At 39.2% G+C, this 21,924-nt stretch overlaps 1 protein-coding gene across 1 annotated transcript in view; it reads right to left on the bottom strand.

Annotated features, from left to right (window-relative positions):
- Nucleotides 1–21,924, bottom strand: part of LOC107082772 (talin-2-like) — a 97,222-nt gene that overhangs the window by 13,449 nt on the left and 61,849 nt on the right. Inside the window, exons 16-45 of the mRNA XM_015371609.1 lie at nucleotides 21,780–21,888; nucleotides 21,144–21,352; nucleotides 20,529–20,627; nucleotides 20,036–20,203; nucleotides 18,399–18,533; nucleotides 18,100–18,259; nucleotides 13,560–13,726; nucleotides 10,492–10,620; nucleotides 10,004–10,117; nucleotides 9,719–9,832; nucleotides 9,261–9,395; nucleotides 8,881–9,009; nucleotides 8,691–8,793; nucleotides 8,379–8,587; nucleotides 8,006–8,125; nucleotides 7,685–7,882; nucleotides 7,449–7,588; nucleotides 5,864–5,957; nucleotides 5,684–5,773; nucleotides 5,469–5,591; nucleotides 5,252–5,395; nucleotides 4,529–4,690; nucleotides 4,251–4,391; nucleotides 3,991–4,172; nucleotides 2,817–2,949; nucleotides 2,569–2,670; nucleotides 2,035–2,205; nucleotides 1,755–1,901; nucleotides 414–515; nucleotides 77–196 (exon numbers count right to left, since the gene is read on the bottom strand). Of these exons, the coding sequence (XP_015227095.1) occupies nucleotides 77–196; nucleotides 414–515; nucleotides 1,755–1,901; nucleotides 2,035–2,205; nucleotides 2,569–2,670; nucleotides 2,817–2,949; nucleotides 3,991–4,172; nucleotides 4,251–4,391; nucleotides 4,529–4,690; nucleotides 5,252–5,395; nucleotides 5,469–5,591; nucleotides 5,684–5,773; nucleotides 5,864–5,957; nucleotides 7,449–7,588; nucleotides 7,685–7,882; nucleotides 8,006–8,125; nucleotides 8,379–8,587; nucleotides 8,691–8,793; nucleotides 8,881–9,009; nucleotides 9,261–9,395; nucleotides 9,719–9,832; nucleotides 10,004–10,117; nucleotides 10,492–10,620; nucleotides 13,560–13,726; nucleotides 18,100–18,259; nucleotides 18,399–18,533; nucleotides 20,036–20,203; nucleotides 20,529–20,627; nucleotides 21,144–21,352; nucleotides 21,780–21,888 (4,149 nt within the window). The remainder of the gene's footprint in view (nucleotides 1–76; nucleotides 197–413; nucleotides 516–1,754; nucleotides 1,902–2,034; nucleotides 2,206–2,568; nucleotides 2,671–2,816; nucleotides 2,950–3,990; nucleotides 4,173–4,250; nucleotides 4,392–4,528; nucleotides 4,691–5,251; nucleotides 5,396–5,468; nucleotides 5,592–5,683; nucleotides 5,774–5,863; nucleotides 5,958–7,448; nucleotides 7,589–7,684; nucleotides 7,883–8,005; nucleotides 8,126–8,378; nucleotides 8,588–8,690; nucleotides 8,794–8,880; nucleotides 9,010–9,260; nucleotides 9,396–9,718; nucleotides 9,833–10,003; nucleotides 10,118–10,491; nucleotides 10,621–13,559; nucleotides 13,727–18,099; nucleotides 18,260–18,398; nucleotides 18,534–20,035; nucleotides 20,204–20,528; nucleotides 20,628–21,143; nucleotides 21,353–21,779; nucleotides 21,889–21,924) is intronic.

Below are 21,924 nucleotides of genomic sequence, written 5' to 3'. Positions count from 1 at the left end.
ATCATCAGTGCACATAAAATATTACCAAGTCGAGCTGCTTGATGAGTCTGACTAAAGGTCTGAGTTTCCTGCTCACCTCTTCTGGCTCAGCAGTGTAAGCAGCCAGTCGGCCCTGAACGGCCAGCTGGCTGTAATCCACGGTCACTTGAGAAGCTAGAGCCCCCAGCTCATCTGGACTAGTCACCGATTTGGTCATCTGGATGAAAAACACAATAAGTGAGCATTAGAACAGAGCTAAAAACAAATGTTTTTTATTTCAGTATAGTGGTCAACATTTACAAACTAGGGACTTTGCATCAAACACTGGCCAGATTACTGCATGCAGATACTGCTTACATCAACATATGACAATGGGTTTGTTAGAATGTTCTCAGCTTTGTCAGGTTAAAGCTGGAGCTGTGGTGAAGTCTTACCATTTCCTGAGCAGTGACTGCAATAGCCTTTGAATGCTTCACCATATTAGTCTGGTAATCAACAAAGGAACCTTCCGGCTCAGCAGGCGTCCCCTCATCCAGCTAAATATGGACACAAACTAGTTAGAAAGGGCAGCAGACATTTTCTCTTTCCTTTTATTTTTTTCACCAAACACATACAAAATCTACACTCTTCCTAAAAATCATCCAGAAAATTCAGTTTATAATCATAGATTTAAAAAATAACTACCAAATATTTCCTTTTTTATTGCTATCAAGTTAGAAAGCTTTTAGCACAAGCGCCTGTCACTGAAAACAAAGACAAAGACTTTTAAAAAAGAACAAAAAATGACATTAGGAGGGAAGAGTAAACAAAGACTGAGATGAATTTGTGATATTTTGAGTGTCTCATCACTCCTGTTTAGAGGCATATTGTTAAATTAGAAGTTTTGATCAAATGTCCATGAAGTTCATGAGGAAATACTTCAAATCAGCTTAGCTTCAATTACAGACGACAACAAGACAATAATGGTCATACGATTGGTCATCCTCGTTTAATCAACAACGTTCAAAGACACAGAGGCAAACAGACTCCTGAACGCTCACCGTGCAGAGCTGCAAATAACCATTTTATCAAGTAAGCCATGATGTGAAATTAATTCAAAGCAGTCATTTTCTTGGGTGAGATCACACATCTGATGCACTGTCACCTTAGTGACAATATCACGAGGAAACCTGTTATAAGCGGCTGTTATCCCACATCTGTCCTAGAAATGCTATTAGCAGAAATGTTATTGACTTTCTCTGACCTTGTATATTTTGGCTGCTGGAAAAAAAGAGCCTGGCTTTGTTTGAGGGATGATGCGTTAACACTCAATTTTCTCCGCTGAATTATTTATTATGCGCAGACAAAGCAAAGTTTGCAGTTGTTACATTGAACTTAGTTTTGGTCAAAACATGGTAAACCAACCATCTTTTAATAGAATAAAAATGGAGCAGTGTAGAATCATTTGATGAGACACTTGATGCTTAAAACTGAATGCAACAACCCAACAACACACTAGATCTGCAAAGACAGCAGACAGATTGCAGAAAACTGCAGTAGAAGCATAAGGTAGTTCTATAAAGCATTTCCAAATGAAGCGCTGATCATTAGTTAAACAAACTGTGTTTTTATGTGTAAAGAAGTGCAAACTACGCAATTTTCCCCCAATTATGTTTTTCTTTGTGTTGCTTTTAAAGTCTGTGTGGCTTAAATCATTGAATGGGTGTGTATGGAATGAAACAGAAGAATGAGGGTGTTTAAATAATCCATTGTGGAGCTCTTAAAACCGTTCTCACCTTTGCCATTGCCTCAGCGATCGACTCCACCATTCCTCCCACCATGCCCACCTCACTGGCAGCCTCGTTCAGCGTCACCATCATGTCATCCACCGCCTCCTTCATGAGCTGAGCTGCTTCCGCTATAGCATCGTGGGTATGTGACGCCTACGAAGGTTTGACGCAAGCACAGACAGAAATGGTTAAATGTCCTCCTCTAGACCTCCTGGATCATCACAGATCGGAAGAAACAGTTTAAACAAAGCATGAAATAAAGCACTAAAAAAAATAATGTTCCTGCCTTTGGATTTCCTCCACCCTCCTTAGCAGCATAAAGCATCTGCAAAGCAGACTCAGCCAGGGTCTTTGTTTGGTCAAGAAAAGTCATCTGCTGCTGGTGGTCACTGAGTTTGGAGGTGACGCCAACGGACGCCTTGATCAGAGGTTCGAAGTAACCAGCCAACTGGGTCACCTGATGGCAAAGGTGCACCAAATAGACAGCCTATGTGAACAAAGACTTTACTTTCTATACACTTTCTAAATTATTCTAGATATTTGATCTATAAATGCAAAAAAAGGATATAAAGGTGGGAAATTATGCAATTTGTTTGGGCTTCAAAACTAACACCTCCTTTTTATTTCTGTCTGATTCATCATAGACCTCAGAATCAACCAAACTCTTAGTCAGCAGGTCAGTTTTCAGAGAAAACTGGATCTATCTCTCGAAAAATTTGCCTAAATTTTTCTCTAATTCTGCCACATCACCCATCGTATGTTTTCTAAAAGTCACATCACTTTTTTGCTCTATCATTCCAGTACACTGGTGCTTACATACCTTGTGTCCTAGTTGGGACGCCTCGCCTCTGGCAGCTGTGGAAACGGGGTCAATTAAGTGTCCGATTTCCTGCACAGTGGACGTCAGCTGTTCCTGCAGGGCCTGGATGAAAAATACATGTGAATAAGTCATCAAAACAAAATGCAAAGAGGAGACACACAGTTCCTGGGATTCTCTAGCTTCAAACATCAAGGAAAAAGGATCTAATAGGATCAAAACGTTACGAGAAGAACCAGATAGCTGCTCACCTCCAATGAGATGTCGTCTCTGCTTGGTAAGTTTTGGCTGACGGCTGCCAGAGAGGCCTGCTCAATGTCTCGGATACATTTGTTAATGTTATCAATTGAGGAGTCGCATTCCCGCTGTCCGGGGGCCTTGTCTCTGCACATGAGACAAGAAAAAAGGGTAAAAACATGAAGGAATCAAATACTTAGAGAAAAAATGTTATGTAATGATTGAAGAGAGCAGCTGTTTCATTTCAAATATCTTTTGAGATTTTCCCTTAGAGATGAAATTAGGGTTTTTGTCTTTGTGCAAGACAATCAAGCTGTGCAGACAAATTAGCTTTACCCTCATAGGCAGAATAAGCCTGTTAAGCATCAATTTGCTCCTGTGGTGGGGCTGCAAGGAAATCTAGAAAAAAACCTAATCTTTGTGCTTAATGGAACGAACAAAGTTATGATGTTGACCTCTGCAGGACAGAGGTCCTTTCCCATTTATATTCTCCAGTTTTACGGAGGATCACAGAGTCCTATTAAAGGCACGGGCCGAAGTCCCAGTGGTGAATTTGCAGTCCATGAGGAAGTCTGTGATAAGAGCAGCAGAAATAAAAGAGATGCTAAGCTGGCGGCTGCGCCTGAATGCTAATTTGCAGATGTTCTGGGAAGAACTTAAAGTCCTGAAATTCAGTCCATCTGTTGTTGGGGATCGGGTCCCTCTGGGCACCACTGTTGTTCTAAACAAGGTCAGGAGCAAACGGCTGTGAAAGAGGAGATTAAACCTGCAATAATGTCATCATGCAGGCCTGCTTAGAGAAGAAAACTGAGTCAAGTCCGCTGTTATGAGCCAACTTCACCATCTTTAAAAACTGGAACACAATTGAAAATTTTACTTGTTTTAATTTAAAGATTCATTGCATAAAGTAACTTATTTCACTTGAATTTATTTTAATGACTTGCATTTATTTTAAAACTGAAGTTTTATGAAGTTGTTCAGGAAATTCAGTTAACTCAGACTTTAGTATTTGGTTTTCTCTGGAGCTTCATCACGAATCAAGAGGATTTGTTTTTATTATTCAAGCATAATGATTTGTTGTTGCACTGAGGGTTTAGTTTAGGTCAGAGTTGCCAGTAATTTGAACAACTATATCACAGCACAGAAATGAGCAAAGCATGAGATCTCAATCCTCTGTTCTTTACTAACCGGATAGCTGTAATGAGACTCTTGATGGAGTCGGAAACAGTGCGAGAATGACCAGCCAGGACGGACCAAGTGGGCGGGTCCTTTGGGTTGATGACCAGAGATCGGGCCGTTTTGAGCAGATGAGTGGAGCTATCCAGCATGGAGCGTGCCGACTGAAGGATGGGCTGCTGGGCTTCAGAGCCCTTAATAGAAGGAAAAAAAAATTGTATTGCAGACTTCAAAGGCATAAACTGTAGCTCCAGCTTCTATCGTAGCCGCACCTCTTTGCTGATTTTGGCTGGGACGCTGGCAAACTCAGGGTTGGAGGCGAATGTGGTCAGGTTCTCCACAGCTTCGATGAGTGGAGCTGTTGCGACTCGACACCTGCCTCTGTTCTCCTCTGAGAAATCACCGTCTAAAGCCTGCAGATCCAAAGATGCAGAGCAAAAGGATCAATCATTGAACTGAAACGTCTCACGGTGGTCTATCTGTAAATGATCCCACAACGATAAGAGTTTATTTATCAGTGCCGCAGCTTGAACGGCCAGTTTTCTCCTACCTTGATAGTTTTGACCAGGTTGGCAGTGGTATTTGCCACTTCCTTGGCAGACTGCACAAAGTGCCTTTTAGCAACAGGGTTTGTAGTTTTGGAGGAAGCCAGACGGCAGGCGTTGCACAATGCAGAGGTGTGCTTTGCAACAATGGTGGCTGCAGACAACACCTGTCCCATAACAAACAATGAAAAACAATAAATAAGTGATGGAGGGTTTAACCTTGAAATAGTTTTTATTCCCAAAGCCGCAGTATTCTGACGGAGGGAAAAAAAAATCCCAATTGATAACAAATCGAATCACTGAGACACAACCAAAAAGCTTATTCTAAAATCCTGTCTAGATTAATGCAGAGAACAAAGAGAAGAGAATTGCTTTTATAGAAAACATCTTTAAGCTCTGGACCAGCTGAGAAAGAAAGAGCACTCTGGTAGATAACAGATACAATTCAGGTGATAATGAAGTAAGTACCAATATTAGGCCTATAATTCTGTAGGATAGCCAGGAAAAGGTTAGCAGAAAAAATAACTTAGACAACTTTTATCAGCATTTCTTCACAAGTACAAAACAAGTATGATTCACTGGGATGTAAAACAAAGCAGCATGTTTTTAAATCAAACTATTCTAAACCTAGACCAAGAGAAGAATTTAGAAAAAAAAACAATGCTAGAAAAAAGCTCCTATTGAAAGATTTTCTGGATATTTTGCTGTGCAAATGAATATTTGTGCACCTGGGAAGGGCTGCTTTGAGGGTCCACTAGGTTCTGACAGGCCATCTGGATAGCCTGGTTGGCCCGGGCAAACTGGATGGGATCCACCAAGCCCTGGTGGCCTGCCTGACTGTTGGGATCCGACACGCCCACCAGGTAGGAGGCCTGAGAAAACCAAACACAGGCATTAATCACAAACACCTTCATACAAGCAGCAGCTTCTCTACCTTCACTGTACCTGTGCTGCAGCTTCAGTGAGGCCACACAGGGCTTTGGAAGCTGACCCAACACAGTCTCCAAATGCAGACACATCCCCAGTCTTGCAGTTCTGAGAAATGCCCGCCATGGACTCTCCCAGGACCTGGATCAGACACCAGCAGGAGACAGACCCGTGATTGAGGCTGTTTTAGCTTCAGGATGCCAGTGATCAAGCTGCTGGATCTGAAGGCCTACCTTGGAGTTCTCCATCACACTCTCAATGCAGTCAAAGTAAGACAGGTCACTGACTGGTTCGCTAGGGTTGTCCAGCATTCCTCTGACAGCCTGATAGACGAATCAGCAGCAGAGAATGAGAGGCTCACATTTCTACATTAGAGGGAAATACAAACTATTAAGAACCTAAGTTAGATCTACCTCCAACTCTCTGAGGGCGTTGTCACACTCCTTTTGGCCAGGTGCCTGCTGAGTGCACAGCGTGATCAGCTGGTTGATGCTGTCTGTCACAGCCCTGAAACACAACAGGATCACAGAAACACGCTGTTTGTTTGCATGTAGTGTGAACACATCCATAAAATATGTTCATGCAGAAGCTCATCGCACTGTTGGTGCAAAAAATACAAATGCTGTTTTTAAAGCAGATTAAAGGTTTATTTTATTTTGTTTGTGAAACTAGATTATTATGCTCTTTAGAGCTGTAATTTTCTGATTTACTTGCAGTGCAGTGACCTTTACTTCCTATGACTGAAGAGCATCTTCACACTTCCTCCATCATCTTTGTTAATTTTCAAATAAAAGCAACTTAATAAAAACATGAAAAAAATTTTCTCAGTCCAACAACAAGCCTTTTTTCTCTGGGTGGAGGGTTTTATGCAAAAGGTCAGCACACAGGAGAGCATAATTGTGAATTAGAGGGAAATGTAAACAGTTTCTTTTTTTGTGACCAAGGCTATGTCCAAACGTCCGCACTAATCACTATATAGGGCACTATAAAGTGGTTATGCCATTTTAAATGAGTGTCTGAACATCTAGTGGATGAAAAAGTAGTGGACTCGAAATTTCCCATAATGCACCTTGAAAAGTAGTGATCATCCATTGTCACTAGACAAGCAGATGTATCCCATGATGCTTTGTGAGGACAGTTCTCCTCGCAAAGCATCGTGGGATGAAAAGTGGATGAAATGGACAACATTCAAGACAAAACACAGCGACAAAAAATAAAGAACTAGATAAACTAGATGGAACAAAGGTGAAATAGAGAAATAGCTCCCAAGCAAAGGTTTTATGTTATGTTGAATGTGAAGTGTTAATGTATATTGTGTATGTAACCAACTGTGAAAAGTACTAATAAACTGTTAAATGTTTAAAAAAAAACATCATTCATCCAGATGTTTCTTGAAGGTGACAGAAGATTGTTAGAGAACATATGGGACAGCTTTGAGAAAAAGTTGAAACCAAGTTGAAAGAAGAATTAGGCTATTAAACATTATCCCAACCTATGAACGGTTTGAACTGCGTTGTTCAATCGGTTATCTGATAAAGAGGAGAACCTGGGCTACAAACCTTCCAAGATAAGGCTGTACATTAATCAAAGTGGCAGCCAAGAGGTTTATGGTAAACCTGGAGAATCAGCAGATGTTTAAAGCATAGAAGAGAGAATCGGTTTGACAGTCTATCAACGGAGGACTCCATAAAACCTGACACTTTTGGAAGTGTTACAAGATTAAGGATTTTTTAAAAAGCAACCAAATAATGAGTTTGGCAGTTTTGCAATAGTCACGTAGTGGACACTAATAGGAGACAAGGGGGGTTTGTCTAATCTAATCTCTTAAGAAGGGAAAATAGAAAAGACCTCTAACAAAACACGTGGCACCATAACTGCTGGAAAAAAGGTTCTACAAAGTATTTACACCGATTGGCTGAATACAGTGCTTGTTGCACTTTAATGCAAAACATTTTTAAAATGCTTTTGCAAAGCACCGTATGTGTCTGGCTGTTTTACCTTGCTGCAGCAGCGAGGAGGTTTTTGGCGTTTGCAGCTGCCGGGTCCACTGACAGACTTTTAGCAGCCAGCAGCAGTTTACTGGATGCCATGGAGATGTTTTTCAGGTTACCAATCACTTGCACTTGATCATCCTTCTTCTGAAATCACACCATAACACAGATGACACAATAGGAAATTAAATGTTTTTTTTTTTTTTCAAAAGGTTTACCTTGCTGATTTTCCAGCAATCCTACCTGCGTGTGCCCAGCCATTTCTATGCCAGCATCCAGAAACTCGTCAAAGTCCTGACTGAACTTTCCAGAGGCTGAGGCCAGCTGGTTGCTTGAGCTCCTGGAGGCGTGGACCACATCGCCTGCCGACTGGTTCAGGTCTGCTGCGGTCTGAGTCAGATCATTCTGGGCTTCCTGAAACGACTTCGAGGCTGGAGGGATCTGAACAAGGCAAGCAGGGGAGACATTATTCACAGTTTGTTAAATCAAACAGCACAGGCAATTAATAAAAACATCTGCATATAAAACCATTTTAAACACAGAAAAAAGTGATGTTTGACTTACAGTTTCAATCAGCAGTTTCTTACTGGCCTCGCCGATGCTCTTCAGAGCCATGTCGACATCCTTCTGGCCAGGCAGACAGTTGACGCAGTTATTCAGGGAATGAGACACGGCTTTGGCCACCTGGAATCATCCACAGCAAGATCACAACACACAGGGTTTTACAAAGGTCAGAGGAGGTGACTGGCTTGGCTGAAAATCTGCTCATGATGACTCAGACACAGACCAGAGCCAGGGAAATCTTATAAACCTGTAGGATTATTCATTCCTTAAACATTTGGAGGCATAAAGTTTATTGGAAATAAAGATGTTTAATAGTTTGAATACAATATATTCTTTAATTTAGATCGTCTTCCTTCCTCTTCTACTCCCTCACCTGTGCCAGCCTCTGCTGGCTTTCAGCGCTTCCATCAGAAATCAATGCCTGCTTGGCCTCATGGATCAGAAGCGCTGAGCCCTCCATGACGTCTCGGGCCGAGTCCAGCATGGCAGCCGCAGCCTTGGGGTCCGATGTGGAAGCAGCAACGCCACGGGCTGCTTGGGCGAGGGTCTTCAAGGCCTGGGCTGTCTCTCTGGCAGCTACTCCTGGGAAAAGGTTCACACGACAACACCAAGGTTAGGGTTACTTTTGAACTTTTTCCCTTTAACATTCTGACTTAAAGCCTATTTAAAATTTTGCAGAACCAACCAGTGTAGTGTTCATTTCCTTGAGCTGCACATGTAAGCAGCTGAGCCATGGAGGATCCTACTGCCTTTGAGGTGCTGCCCAGATCCTGAGCGCATTTCTCCAACTAAAACAAAGAATAAGGTGGAAACGCCAAGAATTTAGCCTATCTGACTTTCCAAATAATCTTTTTTGAATCTAGAAGTTCTCGCACCGATTCTCCAGGCAGAGGTTTGAGTTGGGTGTTTACTGCTGCCAGCTTTGCATCTTGCAGCTCGGTTCTTAGGGTCTGGACTGCAGTGAGCGCAGAGTCGATCTCCATGGGGCCGCAGGCTTCATGAGCCTAAAAGGTCAAATTCAGCCTTCAGATTTACAGCCTTTAAGTCAAGATATAGTTTTCAGGAAATGTGGGAAGCTACTCAGAAAATCTTCCATTCATCTTACTATCAAATTACAGAGGATGTAAGAACTTCAAAAAGTAAATAAATAGTCCATATGAAAAATAAATATGAACAGAGCCTTTTCTCTTATAAATTGTTGCGCTGGCATGTAGAACACCTGGCATGAATGAATGCAAATTTCCTTGTGCTCTACCTTCTGTGCTGATGTCCTCAGCTCAGCCAGGCAGGTGGCCAGGTTCTTGGCACACTGACCCAGTTGCATAGCTGCTGCTTGATCGGTCACTGTGGGCACAGACGACTTGGCCGAGGTCACCATCTTACTACCAGGCTGCAGGATGAAAAGAACATCTATTTGAACAATTCTTAACTAATTCTCACTGAAAATGTCTTTTTGCTGAAATGAAATGGTTTTGCAAGTCTGATCATTTTAGTTTTAAATGTTTTACTTCATACTGTTAATATTTCTTTTAGCAAAAATAGGTTACAGGCCTACTTTAATGGGTCCTCCCATGACAGAACCACTATTTATAATTTCAGCCTGGTTCCCAATGTAGGACTGGAGTTATTTTGGGAAGAGTTTGGGGATATGAAATTTTAAGAGGTCTTTGTGCAGCTAAAATAAGACCTAAAGACACTATAAACACGCTTTACCTGCAGGAAGTTCTGGCTGGATATGATGAGGGCCAGTTGTGCGCTCAGGTCCTCTGGTTTGGCCTGGCTGCCTCGTACTCCTTGGACGAGCTGTGGGATGTGGTCTGCAACAGCCTGCAGCCAAACCAGAATCAAAATGAAAACCCACAATAATGTCTGAATAAACAACTTTGTAAATCATCAAGCAGGTAATTTACAGATAAATCAAAAATCAACTAAAGACAAAAAAGGTGACTTATTAAATGAGACTTAAAGAGGCACTTGTGTCTCTGTGCTAACCCCCACCTTACAGCTCTGCACCAGCTGCTGGTGAGCCGCTGTGTTCTTGTTAGAGGCGGCAGCGTTCTGAGCGGCGGCGATGGTTTGCGTAGCGGCTGCTGCAGCCTGCTTGGCGGCGTTCTGTGAAGTTCAAACGAATGTAAATATGGAATATACAATCAGAAAGTTGACATCTGGAGCTGCACCTCTTTTTATTAACACTACAATTTCACAGCTTCGTCACTAATCATGCAGTGTGAAGCTCTAGGAAAATGTAACTGATTAACTTTGAATAAAATAAAAAAAAAGTGAAATTTTTTTACTGGAATATAAGCTGTGGGGGGAAAAATTACAGACTCCACATTTCTTCTTCCTTTTGTCTTAAGAAGCACATTTATGTATCTTTAATTCTTAAACAGGATTTATGGGCACATGCACATACAGATTACACAATCTAAGGACAGAGAAAAACAACTGCTAAAATATTTCAGTAAAAGTGATTTAGAGTTTCTGACCTCCAGTCTGTTGATGAGTTTCTTCTTAATGGCGTTCTGTGCCGCAGCGTTGGTGGCTACGCGGAGCCCCTCAGCAGCCTCCCTCAGCCTCTGCTGCTGGTCCTCATTCTCTGGGTACGCTGCTGCACCCTGACAGCAAACACATCATCACATAAAGGTGTATCTCAGGGAATTAGATCACTATAAAGTTAAAAGTCATTTCAGTATTTAACAAAGGTAAGTGGAGCCTTAAAATGGATCCTTTATGGTCAGATCTGATCCACTGAAGCATGAATTTCTGTGTATCCAATAGTACCGCTAAAGAAAAGCCTTATTTCAGTTTCTCTGCAAATTGGATATTAAATAAGGCCAATATAGGATGCATTTTTAATGCAAAAAAGTAATGCTATATTAATCATAGGGAAGAGTGATAACCTGAGTGCTGCATGCACGTATATCATTTAAAAAGTTAAAAGGAAGAAAAAGATGCAAAATCAATAGGGATAACAGTCTTTATATGTTAATAAAAAACAAAACTTGATCCATTCATGGGTTAAGTTTAAGCTAAAAAAAAAAACAAACGTCTCCAACCAGGTATTTAGTTGATATACTGTAAAACATATGGGCATCAGTTTAGTAAGCCAGCTTTTCTATATCTATCATTCTTTCATTAAGTTATTTATAGTAATATCTCTGTCGCTGTTTAAATTTTGTAATTTGTTTTTTAATATATTAACTTAGAACTCCATGCCTTTTCCTCTAAGGGGCCAGGTTTGTGCAAAAATAACTTAGAACACTTCCTGTTGTTGTAGAAATAAAATGCAGCTTTTAAATTAATAACTGAGCACATGGCTTAAAAACGAAGAAGTCATAATTAGGGGAATTTCTATCCCACTCCATACAACAACATTTCAGTGTTTTATATCATTTCACATAGAAAAAAAAAGATTAAAATCTATCCAGCATTTGAGAGAAAAACCTATACGGTTTAATAGCAAAGAAAATATATCATAACCTGACATGATATTTAAAAGCCACCACAGAGAAATTAATGAGGTGAATGAAATGAATAATTAGTTGGCAAATCAGCGTCTGGCTTCGGCCCCCGTTGAAAGCTAAATATACAGCTGTGATTGTGAGAAATCTGGCACCAAACTCTGCTAACCAGCTGGAGGGCATCATTTCATTTCCACTGAGGAAGAGGAGCATTATTAACATCAGTGTGTGATCCTGCAGACAGATTACAAGACTGATGTGCAGAGAGAGCAGAGGGATGGAGGGGTGGGAGAGACTGTTCATGAGCGGTCTATAAAGGAAACGGTTTTTATTCTACTTTAAACCAACTGTTCCAAAAAAAAAAAAAGGAAGGAATGAAATGTTTTTATATGGAAAATGTATGTATTAGGAAACAAAAAATACATGAAATTAGAGGGAATTTGTTAAAAAAAAATACTATAAAATGCAATAATAATTTATTATATTGTCACATTTTCATTGGTTCATTAGTTCCTATGTTTTAATTATAATCATCCATGAAAATCAATATTGAAACATTTACTGCTTCTAGGAAACCCTAATGTAATTTAGTAGTTCTGGGTTTAGAAGGTACACAGAATATATGATAAATATTAAAAAAAACTTTGTAGAAAATATAAAAAGCAGCCATAGAATATACTAAATATAAAACACTTTGGAAGAAAAATACGTAAATGCCCAAGGACAGTATATACTTTCATAGGTTTAATTTCCTTATTAATTTCATTCACTTTATTATTGTAAATAACCTCTTACAATTGTTGAATAATTGTTTCACTGTTTTCAAATGTTGACAATCAGCAGCAAATGTAATTTGATCACAGTGTGCCAGTTTTAGAAACAGTATAGTTTTGTTCCTTTTGGCATCTTTTTCCATACTTACTGCTGAAACACCTGGATTTCTCCACTTTGGGCGAATAACAGATATTTCTATACTATTCTACTTTAACAGCAGTGAGGTTCTATTAACAGCATGCTCAACAATAAGTAAAACCACAGGACCTTAGTTTTCCTATTTTGCATTGGACCATTAAACTACTTTAATGGCATCTCATCTAACTTAGAACAGCTCTTTTATGAGCTTTTATGAGTTCTGGATTTGTCAATTATGAATGTAGTTTATAAGATCCAGAGCAGTTTTCTTTTCTTTAGAGTATCGTTTGTAAACTTTTATATATTGAATCTTTAAAATAAAAATAAAACACTTTAGTGATGCTCTCATTTCAGATACAGTTTAATAAGCACAGGTCCAGTCAATATGAAAACCGTCGTCTAGAGACCAACTAGTAGGAAAACAGTTGGTTTTTACATAAGTGCACATCCAGTCGATGAGTTGAAATCAAAGAATGTTATATTAATGTATATCAATGAGGTAAGTGCTGCATTTATCAATGTCACAAGGCGTCTATCTTTTAGTAAAGTAAATAAAAGATTTCCAGATTTTTTGCATGTATTCATCAAGCCCTGAAAAAAATATAGCAATTTCTACATGTTTTTTTTTAAAGACTGAATGAGGACCCTTTAATAACAGCTTGTGCAGCGTTTGGTTTTTGAACCTTGTTGCTATAAATGTCATCTTTTAACAAGAAAGGGAGAAGACACCAATAGGACAAGGCAGAATTCACCTCCTATATGTCATTCTAAGTCCTGTTTTTCAACAGCACACATTATTGTTGTGGCTCTTTGCTCTGAGTCTTCCTCTCTGCTGTCATAAAGAAAGGTCACCAGAGAAGCAGAGCTCAGTTCCTTTCCTGGTTATAAAAAAGGCTACAGATGTCATCATCCTATTACAGGCTAAGCTCGCTTTAACTAAATCTAAAACTCTAAAAATATTGCTTAAAAACCTAAAGAAAACCTAGGAAAACATTTCTAAAGAAGTGTTGAGATGTCTCAATACTAATAATCTCTTAGCTTATAGAATATTAAACATTTTTCTTTGCCATTATTTCTTCTTTTTAAAGTTACACATAGTTTGTAGCTACAGCCTCAGATCTCCACTTACTACTATAAATGAGACATCATTGTGAGATTGGTCCGTCTCTCAATCTGCTCACCTTCGCTGCCTCCACCATCCTTGCAGTAGCGTCTGCCAGCAGCTTGGCAGCTGCCAGCAGCTTTTTGGAGTTATCCACGTCTACCTCGACCTCGGCGTCGGACCTCATGGCGTTCACCAGGTCAGAGGTGGCCTGAGCCAAAACTCGAGCCTGCCGTACCATCTCTCCTGCACGGCGACACAGAGAAGACTCACGATAACCACAGAAAATCTACAATCCATGCGTTTAATGATGGGGTAAATTCAGCTTTTCTGAAGCTAAATCAAGTTTTCTAGACTCAAATTCTTTCCATTTCAAAGGACTCAATTTCATATGGCTCTTTTTTTTCTATCCTCACCTTTTAATGTCTTCTCACAATTTAAAAAGCTGTGACATTACAAATAGCTGACTGCAACCAACCACCAGCACAGGTTACAATATAAGCTGACCGACTGTCAAACAGAGTTTATAAAAACACCTTGCTGCTTCAGTCAGTGGTCATATTGTCTCCTCTATCAGCCACATCTAACAGGACTATATAATTAAATATGCAGGTATTTGTTTTTGGAAAAAAAGGCAATTATTGATATTCATTTCAATCTAACAGAGAGCAAATCCTTCACATTTGAATGAGTGAAACTGATAGACATATACCTAACTTATCAGAATTTTAATAATGATAGCTCACACAGATAATAAAAAAAGCATAGTTTCTCAAAATACAAGGAAATTACACAATAAACAATGAATTACAGTATAGTATGTATTGTACTATATATGCCCTCAATTCATGGGCTCACTGCCTGATGCTCTGCTGAGGTTTAAAGGAGGCCCAGAGCGCAGTAATAGCAGCATTCAGCTTTCATCTATTGATGGTCTCTCCTAATCCTGACAATCCAAACTGATTCTCTATAGCATTGATTCCCAAAGTTGGCATTGTGATCCCAACTGGGGTCCATGATCAACCAGGTTCATGTCAAAGTGCTTAAAGAGATAATCATATTATTTCAATAAGCATAAGACCAGATGCTGTTTATAACAGTATTACAACAGTGTTGTTTTCAAAAACAACACTTCTTTCATTGACGCTACTTTGTTTTCATGACCATAACGAAAACTGGTGAGCTAAACATGGATCTTTGATGACTAAAACGTGACTAGTCATATGTTTGAGTTTTCGTCAACGAGACCAAAAAAAAGCTAGCGGGTCGTTGGTCAGACATTTAAAATGCATCATTGTGGTATAATCTGTAAGACAAGTTAAGCATTATCAGCCATGCTGCTGCATATTGTTTCGTCACACAGCACCACCTTGTGTGAGGCGGTGAACATTCTGCATGACCGCAGATGGATCATGGCAAGACAAGCAGGGTCTGAGAAAATAACCCGGAATTGTCCTGTACTCTGCACTGAACTCTGATAAACTGATCTTCCATTTGTGCTTTTGCAGGAATGCTTCTTTGCACACGCGTAGCTCAGAGTCTACGCTTTATGTTCCATACTGATGGTTCGCTCTCAGCAGTATGGCTCTTCCTGCTCTCGCTACTTAATAAACCTTGTGGCTGATCATCCTCTGCCAAGCGAAAAAAAAATCCTTTGCTCTAATTTATCAATATTTTATTTAAGGAAACCCTAAATTAAATCAAAAGAAAATATTTCATTGCATACTGTTTATTTTTGGATAAAGAGCCAAGTGAAACGGTACATAGATCTTAAAATATTTTTCTCCTTATAGTGTGATTAAAGCATTTTCTGTTTCCTTTAAATATTTCAACATTTTATTCAACATATTCATTCAATTTAGGTCTGGATTGCCATTACATTACAAGGCAATTATGTAGGTTCTCTCTGTATTTATTCTTTTTTTTTTATATCAAAGCCCTGTGAATTTAAATCTACTTTGACCCCTGAGTGGTAACCATGGGGCATATTCTCAGAAATAAAGCCAAACTTGGCAAAGTAGAAAGAAGAATGTTATTGTTATTTGCTTTTTTGGAGTAATAAAGATTTTATTGATCTATCTGTAATGCATAATTCATAGTGGATCAGTAAGTGTTTGCTTTGGGATGGAAACCTTTTATGTCTAAATCTATTCCTTTATCATGCATTTTGTCAGCTTGTCTGTCTTCTATATTAACCAATATGATGTGTTGAACTAGATCTGCTATATTCACAACTTTTGTGAGACCTATTTGTATAAAGTATGGCTTTAATTCATAAAATTTTTTTACTTGAATTCTTTAAATCAAAGTTTTCTGACCAACAGCAATGATGAATTGCATGCCAGCATTCTATACCCAGCTATTGTAGTATCTAGGCTAGAGCCGTCAGTCTGGCAAATAATCTGTAATTCCAAATTGTGAAGGTTAACTTTTTTTTGCAACATTAAACTGACTAAAACTAGACTAAAACCTTTTTAAGTTTTAGTTGACTAAAACTATCACATATCGTAATGACTAAAATGTGACTAAGACTAGTAATAGTTTTCATCCTGAAGACCAAGACTAAATCTAAGATGACTGTCAAAAACAACACTGTATTACACCCATGGTTAATTCATTTTGATCAAATGTTTGTATGGGTTTGTTTCTTTTAGGATATCGTGGATCAAACGGTGAAAGGTTTGGAACCCTCTGCTCTAAATGATTGGGTGTTTAGATCAGGTGATTGTACCAACCTATCAGGCACAGGGATATCACAATCATCGCAGCACGTTTTAATCATTTTGGCAATATGCACCAGTTTAAAATGGAGATTAATTCCTAATTAATTCTTTATTAATTCTTTCCTGTTTTACCTTAAGGTGGGACATAAGAGGCAGTTTCAATCTACCAATCTCAATCTCTTCTTATCGGGTCGATCCTTTTGCCTAAGCTGACCTCTAAGCCAACATTCCTCGTCCTTCTCCTTCCCTCCCTCTGGTCTTTCTTTGCTAACAGACTTGTTAACATGACTGTCAGCTTTTCTCTGTGCTTTCAGCTGACAGCAGTCACTTCAAACACATCACTGTGTCAATAAAGCTGAGGAGAAGACGGACTGGGATGGGAGTAAAGCCACAACAAGGCATCACTCAAAAACTACAGAGAGTTCTGATAATCCTGTGTGGGGAAACTTGATTTATCTGGAGAACATTTACAAACAGATTCAAAAAAACTTACAGCTAAAGCAGATGAATGAAGATCTTTCTGCATTATGGATCAAATGTAATTTATTCATAAGATACAAGGGACAAGTAAAATAAAGGTTTTGTGTTTGAAGTTGCAGTATTCTTTCATAGCAAGAATATGATCGAATTTACTGCAACTTATATAAGTGATCATCAAAATTCAATAAAAAACACCAAGAGTCTGGTTATAAAGAAATAAAACAAGTTTGTAACAAATTAAACAAAAAACAAGTCCTTTAGCAGGGCAATCACCCTACAAATTTTTATTGATTATTGCAGTGATCTTTTTTGAACATAATAGATATGTTTTTTTTTTAGCATAATTTGTTTGAAGCTGTTTAGACTGCTGTGAGGGTTATTTTCATTGATGATATATTAAACCCTAATAATACCTGCCTGCTGCATGTCTAAACAAATGTTTTCCCTATTATTTTATTTACTTAGGATAGTTCCTCTTACAGGATAAAAAGTCATCTTATGCATGTTGCAAAAATTTGGGAAATTGTCCTTGACCTAAGAACATAGTGTAATATTTTGATGTGGCTGGAGCGATGGATGTCTCCTCATTTACAAACATGTATGATGTAATGATGTGGCAAACTGGGGTTGAATAAAATGCTTCTTTAACTGTGATTCTGGGCCACTTCAAAGGGATGTGAGCCCTGTTGATAAGCGTTGCCTAAAAATAACTTCTCTGGTCTGAGTAAGATTGCAGTTTCTGTCAAAATCTTTTGTCATGTCTCATGATTATATAATACATATACATTATGAAGTTATTTAGTTTGTCCCAATTGATCTCTTCTCAGGAAAGAATCAGGGTGAGAAAGCTTAAAGGTGTAAACACAGATCTTTCCTGTAACCCCGACTCTGATGATTGCAGTTTGTTAACAGCCAGCTATCAATGGAAATCAGCTGTGCTAAAGCAGGGAAACCTCTAAAACCTGCAGGACAGAGGCCTTCATAGGTCAATTTGGGCAGGAGTGGTCTAGAAACCGTGTGATCAACAGTCAATGAAAAAATCTTTATCTTCTCTGCATATCAAAGAAATATGGAGCCAATTGTGAGGCCATCCGCCTGACAACTAAAGCTCAGCAAGAGCTGCAAACAACAGAACAACACTGCAAACAGATGGTGGAGAAAAAAATGAAACACCTTTTTTGAGAGACTGATCAAAGTGTTTTTTTTATAGAAGGTATGAACTAAGGTGTGGCTAGTTTTCCAACAAACATCCTAAACATTTCAGCTTCATTTTATGGACTTATGTAATAAAAAAAAAAAGACTAAGAGGAAATCTATAGTTCTATGTTCCATATTAATTATACATGTTCAGTCAATAAATCTTTATTTTCATGCTCTGTGAGATGTTGTTACTGGGAATGTCTGTTTTGGACCAACCTGCATCTCCCATGGAACTGAATATGCTCTCAGTGACGGTCATGATGGTGTCTGTAGCCTGGTCGTAGCGCCCGATTGGCTCTCCCCTGGCGGTGTACTGACGGACATGCTGCAGAAGGTCTGCCAGGGCCTGACTCACAACCCCTGCTGCTGCGCTCACCTATAATACAAAAAGTGTCAGATTTTTAAGCAATTTAGCTTATTTCACCGTCTGTTTGGTCAGTGCTCAGAATAATCCCTTAAAACAAGGCCAGGTTCAGATTTGTTTAGGTTGTTTTTTTCCACGTTCAGAAGCTAACCTGTTTGAGGAGTTCTCCATCCTCTGTGGCTGAGAGGCAGGCCTGCACACAGCTCTCCACAGAGCGGTCCACCAGCTTTCCCGCTTCGATCAACTGCTCCTGGCAAACTGGGGAGCTGATGGTCGGACTCACCACCTGAAACAGTTAATAAGGTAATATTCAACATCTGTCACCAGCAGTGGACAAATAATTATCACTTAGTGGGAAACTTTTCTCCATTCAAAACATCTTAACTCCTCTTTTTAACGTTGTTTAAACAGTCGACCAATTCTGATCCTGAAGAACTTCTTTATTCAGCTTAGACCAAAACAAAACAACAGTCCAGAAAGAAACTAGGATTTGAGGGCATTCAGCAGATGATCTCAGTACACTGCTGCTGATAAATGAAACTGTTCAGACTGAGAGACCGCAGAACATTTAAGGTAATCATGTGGATAAGGGTTTTACCATTAGTGATGAGCAAAATGATTAGTGCTAACACAGTGTTTAAGAGCACAATGGAGCACCATCTTATATTCACCAACAGTTAATTAGGAGAGATTTTTATTACTCAAAATGTTCATTTACCAACTTAAATGAGTTTGCTTATAAATATGATGTAATGTTGGCAGGCAGGTACTTCTCAGTTAATTTGAAACAATAATTCATCCAAGAGGTGAAACTCATTTAATATGATTCCTTAGCTTTAGAGTTATTATACGTGTATTGTGCCAATTCCTCTTGATTTCAGATAGAAAACCTTTCATTTAATTTAAAAACGATTGTAATAAAAATTTTGACTTGCAGAATATATGTGCATTTATTACACAGTAATTGCACTTTATAGTTGGTCAGTTATCACATCACCTTAAGGCTGATTTATACTTCGAAACTAAGTCGTCTGCGTACGTGTCGCAGTGAATAAAAAGACATCCGACTGCCCGCCCCATCCGCAGACACTGTTCGAAATTGTAGGTGACCGCAGACAGGAGGTCGATTTGTTTTGTTTCTATGACCGAAATTGCGAAAAACAACTCTTGAAGTTGGACCAGCTAAAAAAGCGAGGTGTTCAAGAATGCTGGGACCCTTTTTTCACCTGAATCCCAGCTATTTTTTGCAGTCTTTTCCCTCCTTTGTTGGACAAACTCGCCCCAACTTCCTCACCGCCCTTCCCCATCTAGACCCACAGCGTATAGCGCATACCATGCTTCAATACTGGGCATAAATAAAAAAATGTCTGCGTTAAGCTCACTGCGACACACTGCTGCAGGAGTATAACCAGCCCTTTAGGGTGCATTGAAGGTGATCAGCCTGTGGCTGTCTGGAGGTGTTAAAGAAGCACAGATTGATGTCAGTCAGTCTGCATTGTTTGGTTCGGTGTTTCCCATCCTCCTTTCAAAACCATAGGTAACTTCTAATGTAGAAAAGGCCCATTCCTTTTTCTTCTTAGACCAATTTTAAAGCCTTGAGTTATAGCCTGTGCGTCATGAATTGTTTTATTCACACACACATGCCTGGGAATTCAACCTTTATACAAAATTGATCAAGTTGATCCCCTAAAATCTTCACAGGAATCCAGAGTGAAATCAATATGCATAATGAAAAGAGTTATCCATTTTTAAAATGTACATATTTATAATTTGCACATGTCCATGTACCTTTGCACATGCCACAAGTTGGGAGGTGGAAAGGGCGCACTGGGTAGCTGCAGCAATGACCCGATTCTGCAGGACGGTGTCCTCTGCAACCTGAGCCACGTTCTTGGCCTTCAGCACCAACATGGCTGCAGCATTGGCGACTGCTTTGGCCAAATTCATCAGAACATCCTATAAACACAGGTGAACAGAAGAGATGTCATTATATATATATATATATATATATATATATATATATATATATATATATATATATATATATATATATATATATATATAGCCAAAGGTTTATGTTTACATCCGAATATATCTGTGCTACATGAAAATTTGTACAAATATATCACAAAAAAAAAAAAAAAAATTAAAACCTATATTGGCACAATATTTTTTACTGATTTTTCATGTCCCATTACAACTGAGTGACCTTGATAAATAACAAAACAATTAGTTATAATACATTTTATACACAATGTTAAATTGTGAGCCGATCCGTTACCTGGAACCTCTCGTCCGTCTCGTTCTCTCCGATCTGTCTCAGTAGGTCTCCGCTGGCCTGGCCAATGCTGCCTGCAGCCGTCAGCACTGTCTGTCTGGGCTAAAGCGTAAACAAATCAATCAGGAGCTGCATTTAAATCTGTTCCACTATGCTTTGATTGAATACTCATATTTAAGAAACTATTTTAACTGACTATATTTGCAATCAAGCACAGTCTTCCTCCATTATCCATAAACCACCTTTACAATAAACAATTATACAGAGTTAAGCATCTTTATTTTGATTGCGAGGAGGTTTCAGTTGGCTGGAGGCAAACAAAGGAGGATGTATATATAATTGGGTTTGGTTTTGGACCAGGAGAGACAGATTTATTAGGAAGACAAGTTGTCTTGGGATGCAGGTGCTCAGCCACAAATTTAATTAGCCTCTCTTAACAAGCTGATTGAAATAAGCAGATGAATTTGTTTTCCTGCTTAAATTCAAATCTTTTCTACATGTAATCTATCGGTTTTACTTTAACAATGTGTTTTAATAAAAGTAGATAAACAACAGTTTAAGTATGAGATAGGATGGGCTGAATCTAAGCCTGAAAAGCGGAAAGGAGTCTTCTCCCACCTCTCCAGAAGTCGGCTCCACAGCCTTAAGGAGGTCGGACACGGCTCCTGCTAGCGTCCTGGCAGCCTTCATCAGGTCGTTACCTCCTCCCATGTCGTCCTCCATCAGCGCCGCCAGCAGCTTCACACCCTTTGACATTTCGGTCAGGTTGGAGGAAATGGTGGTGATGGCGCAGCCCACTGCTGTGTAGTCCGTGTCAGTGGGATCACCTGGGAGGAAATAAGGAAAGACATTAGGAAAATCTAAAGTAGTTTGGAGTGCAAAATCATTTGCTTCTGGAAAGTTTAAATCGCTTTGTAATCGACAAAAGATATGGGGAGAAAAAGTGAAGACATTGCAAAGAGGGGGTGTTTTGCAAGCTGTAAAGAGCACATTCTCCAAACCACAGAAGTATATGAGGGAACTATTAGATTTTACACGGCTTCTAATGAACAGCAGGCTGACGGAAAAGTTCTGCTTTACACAAAGAAACTGGCCAAATCATTTTAACTGCTCAGCACACCATGCATCAAATGCTCTTGTAAAAATGTGGGTTGAGCCTCATCACATTTCAAGTTTTTTCAAGGCACTTTTTGACTCGAATATAGTGAAAAACTGCTGAAAAGGTTATATTATGTTGACTCAGGGATCACTGACCAGCTGTGAGGTTCACAACAGACGCCGTTCCTGCAGTGATGGCATCAACCTGCGAGTGGATCTCATGTTTGGATTCATCCATCTTGTTCTGGATCCACACCTTTGATGCCTAAATGTTGATTAGAAAACAGACATTATTTGCACA

This window comes from Cyprinodon variegatus, unplaced genomic scaffold (genome assembly GCF_000732505.1).
Source record: "Cyprinodon variegatus isolate N-32 unplaced genomic scaffold, C_variegatus-1.0 Scaffold61, whole genome shotgun sequence".
NCBI lineage: Eukaryota > Metazoa > Chordata > Actinopteri > Cyprinodontiformes > Cyprinodontidae > Cyprinodon > Cyprinodon variegatus.
Note: the sequence above shows the minus strand (reverse complement) of the source record. Positions and strands in the feature narration are given on the sequence as shown.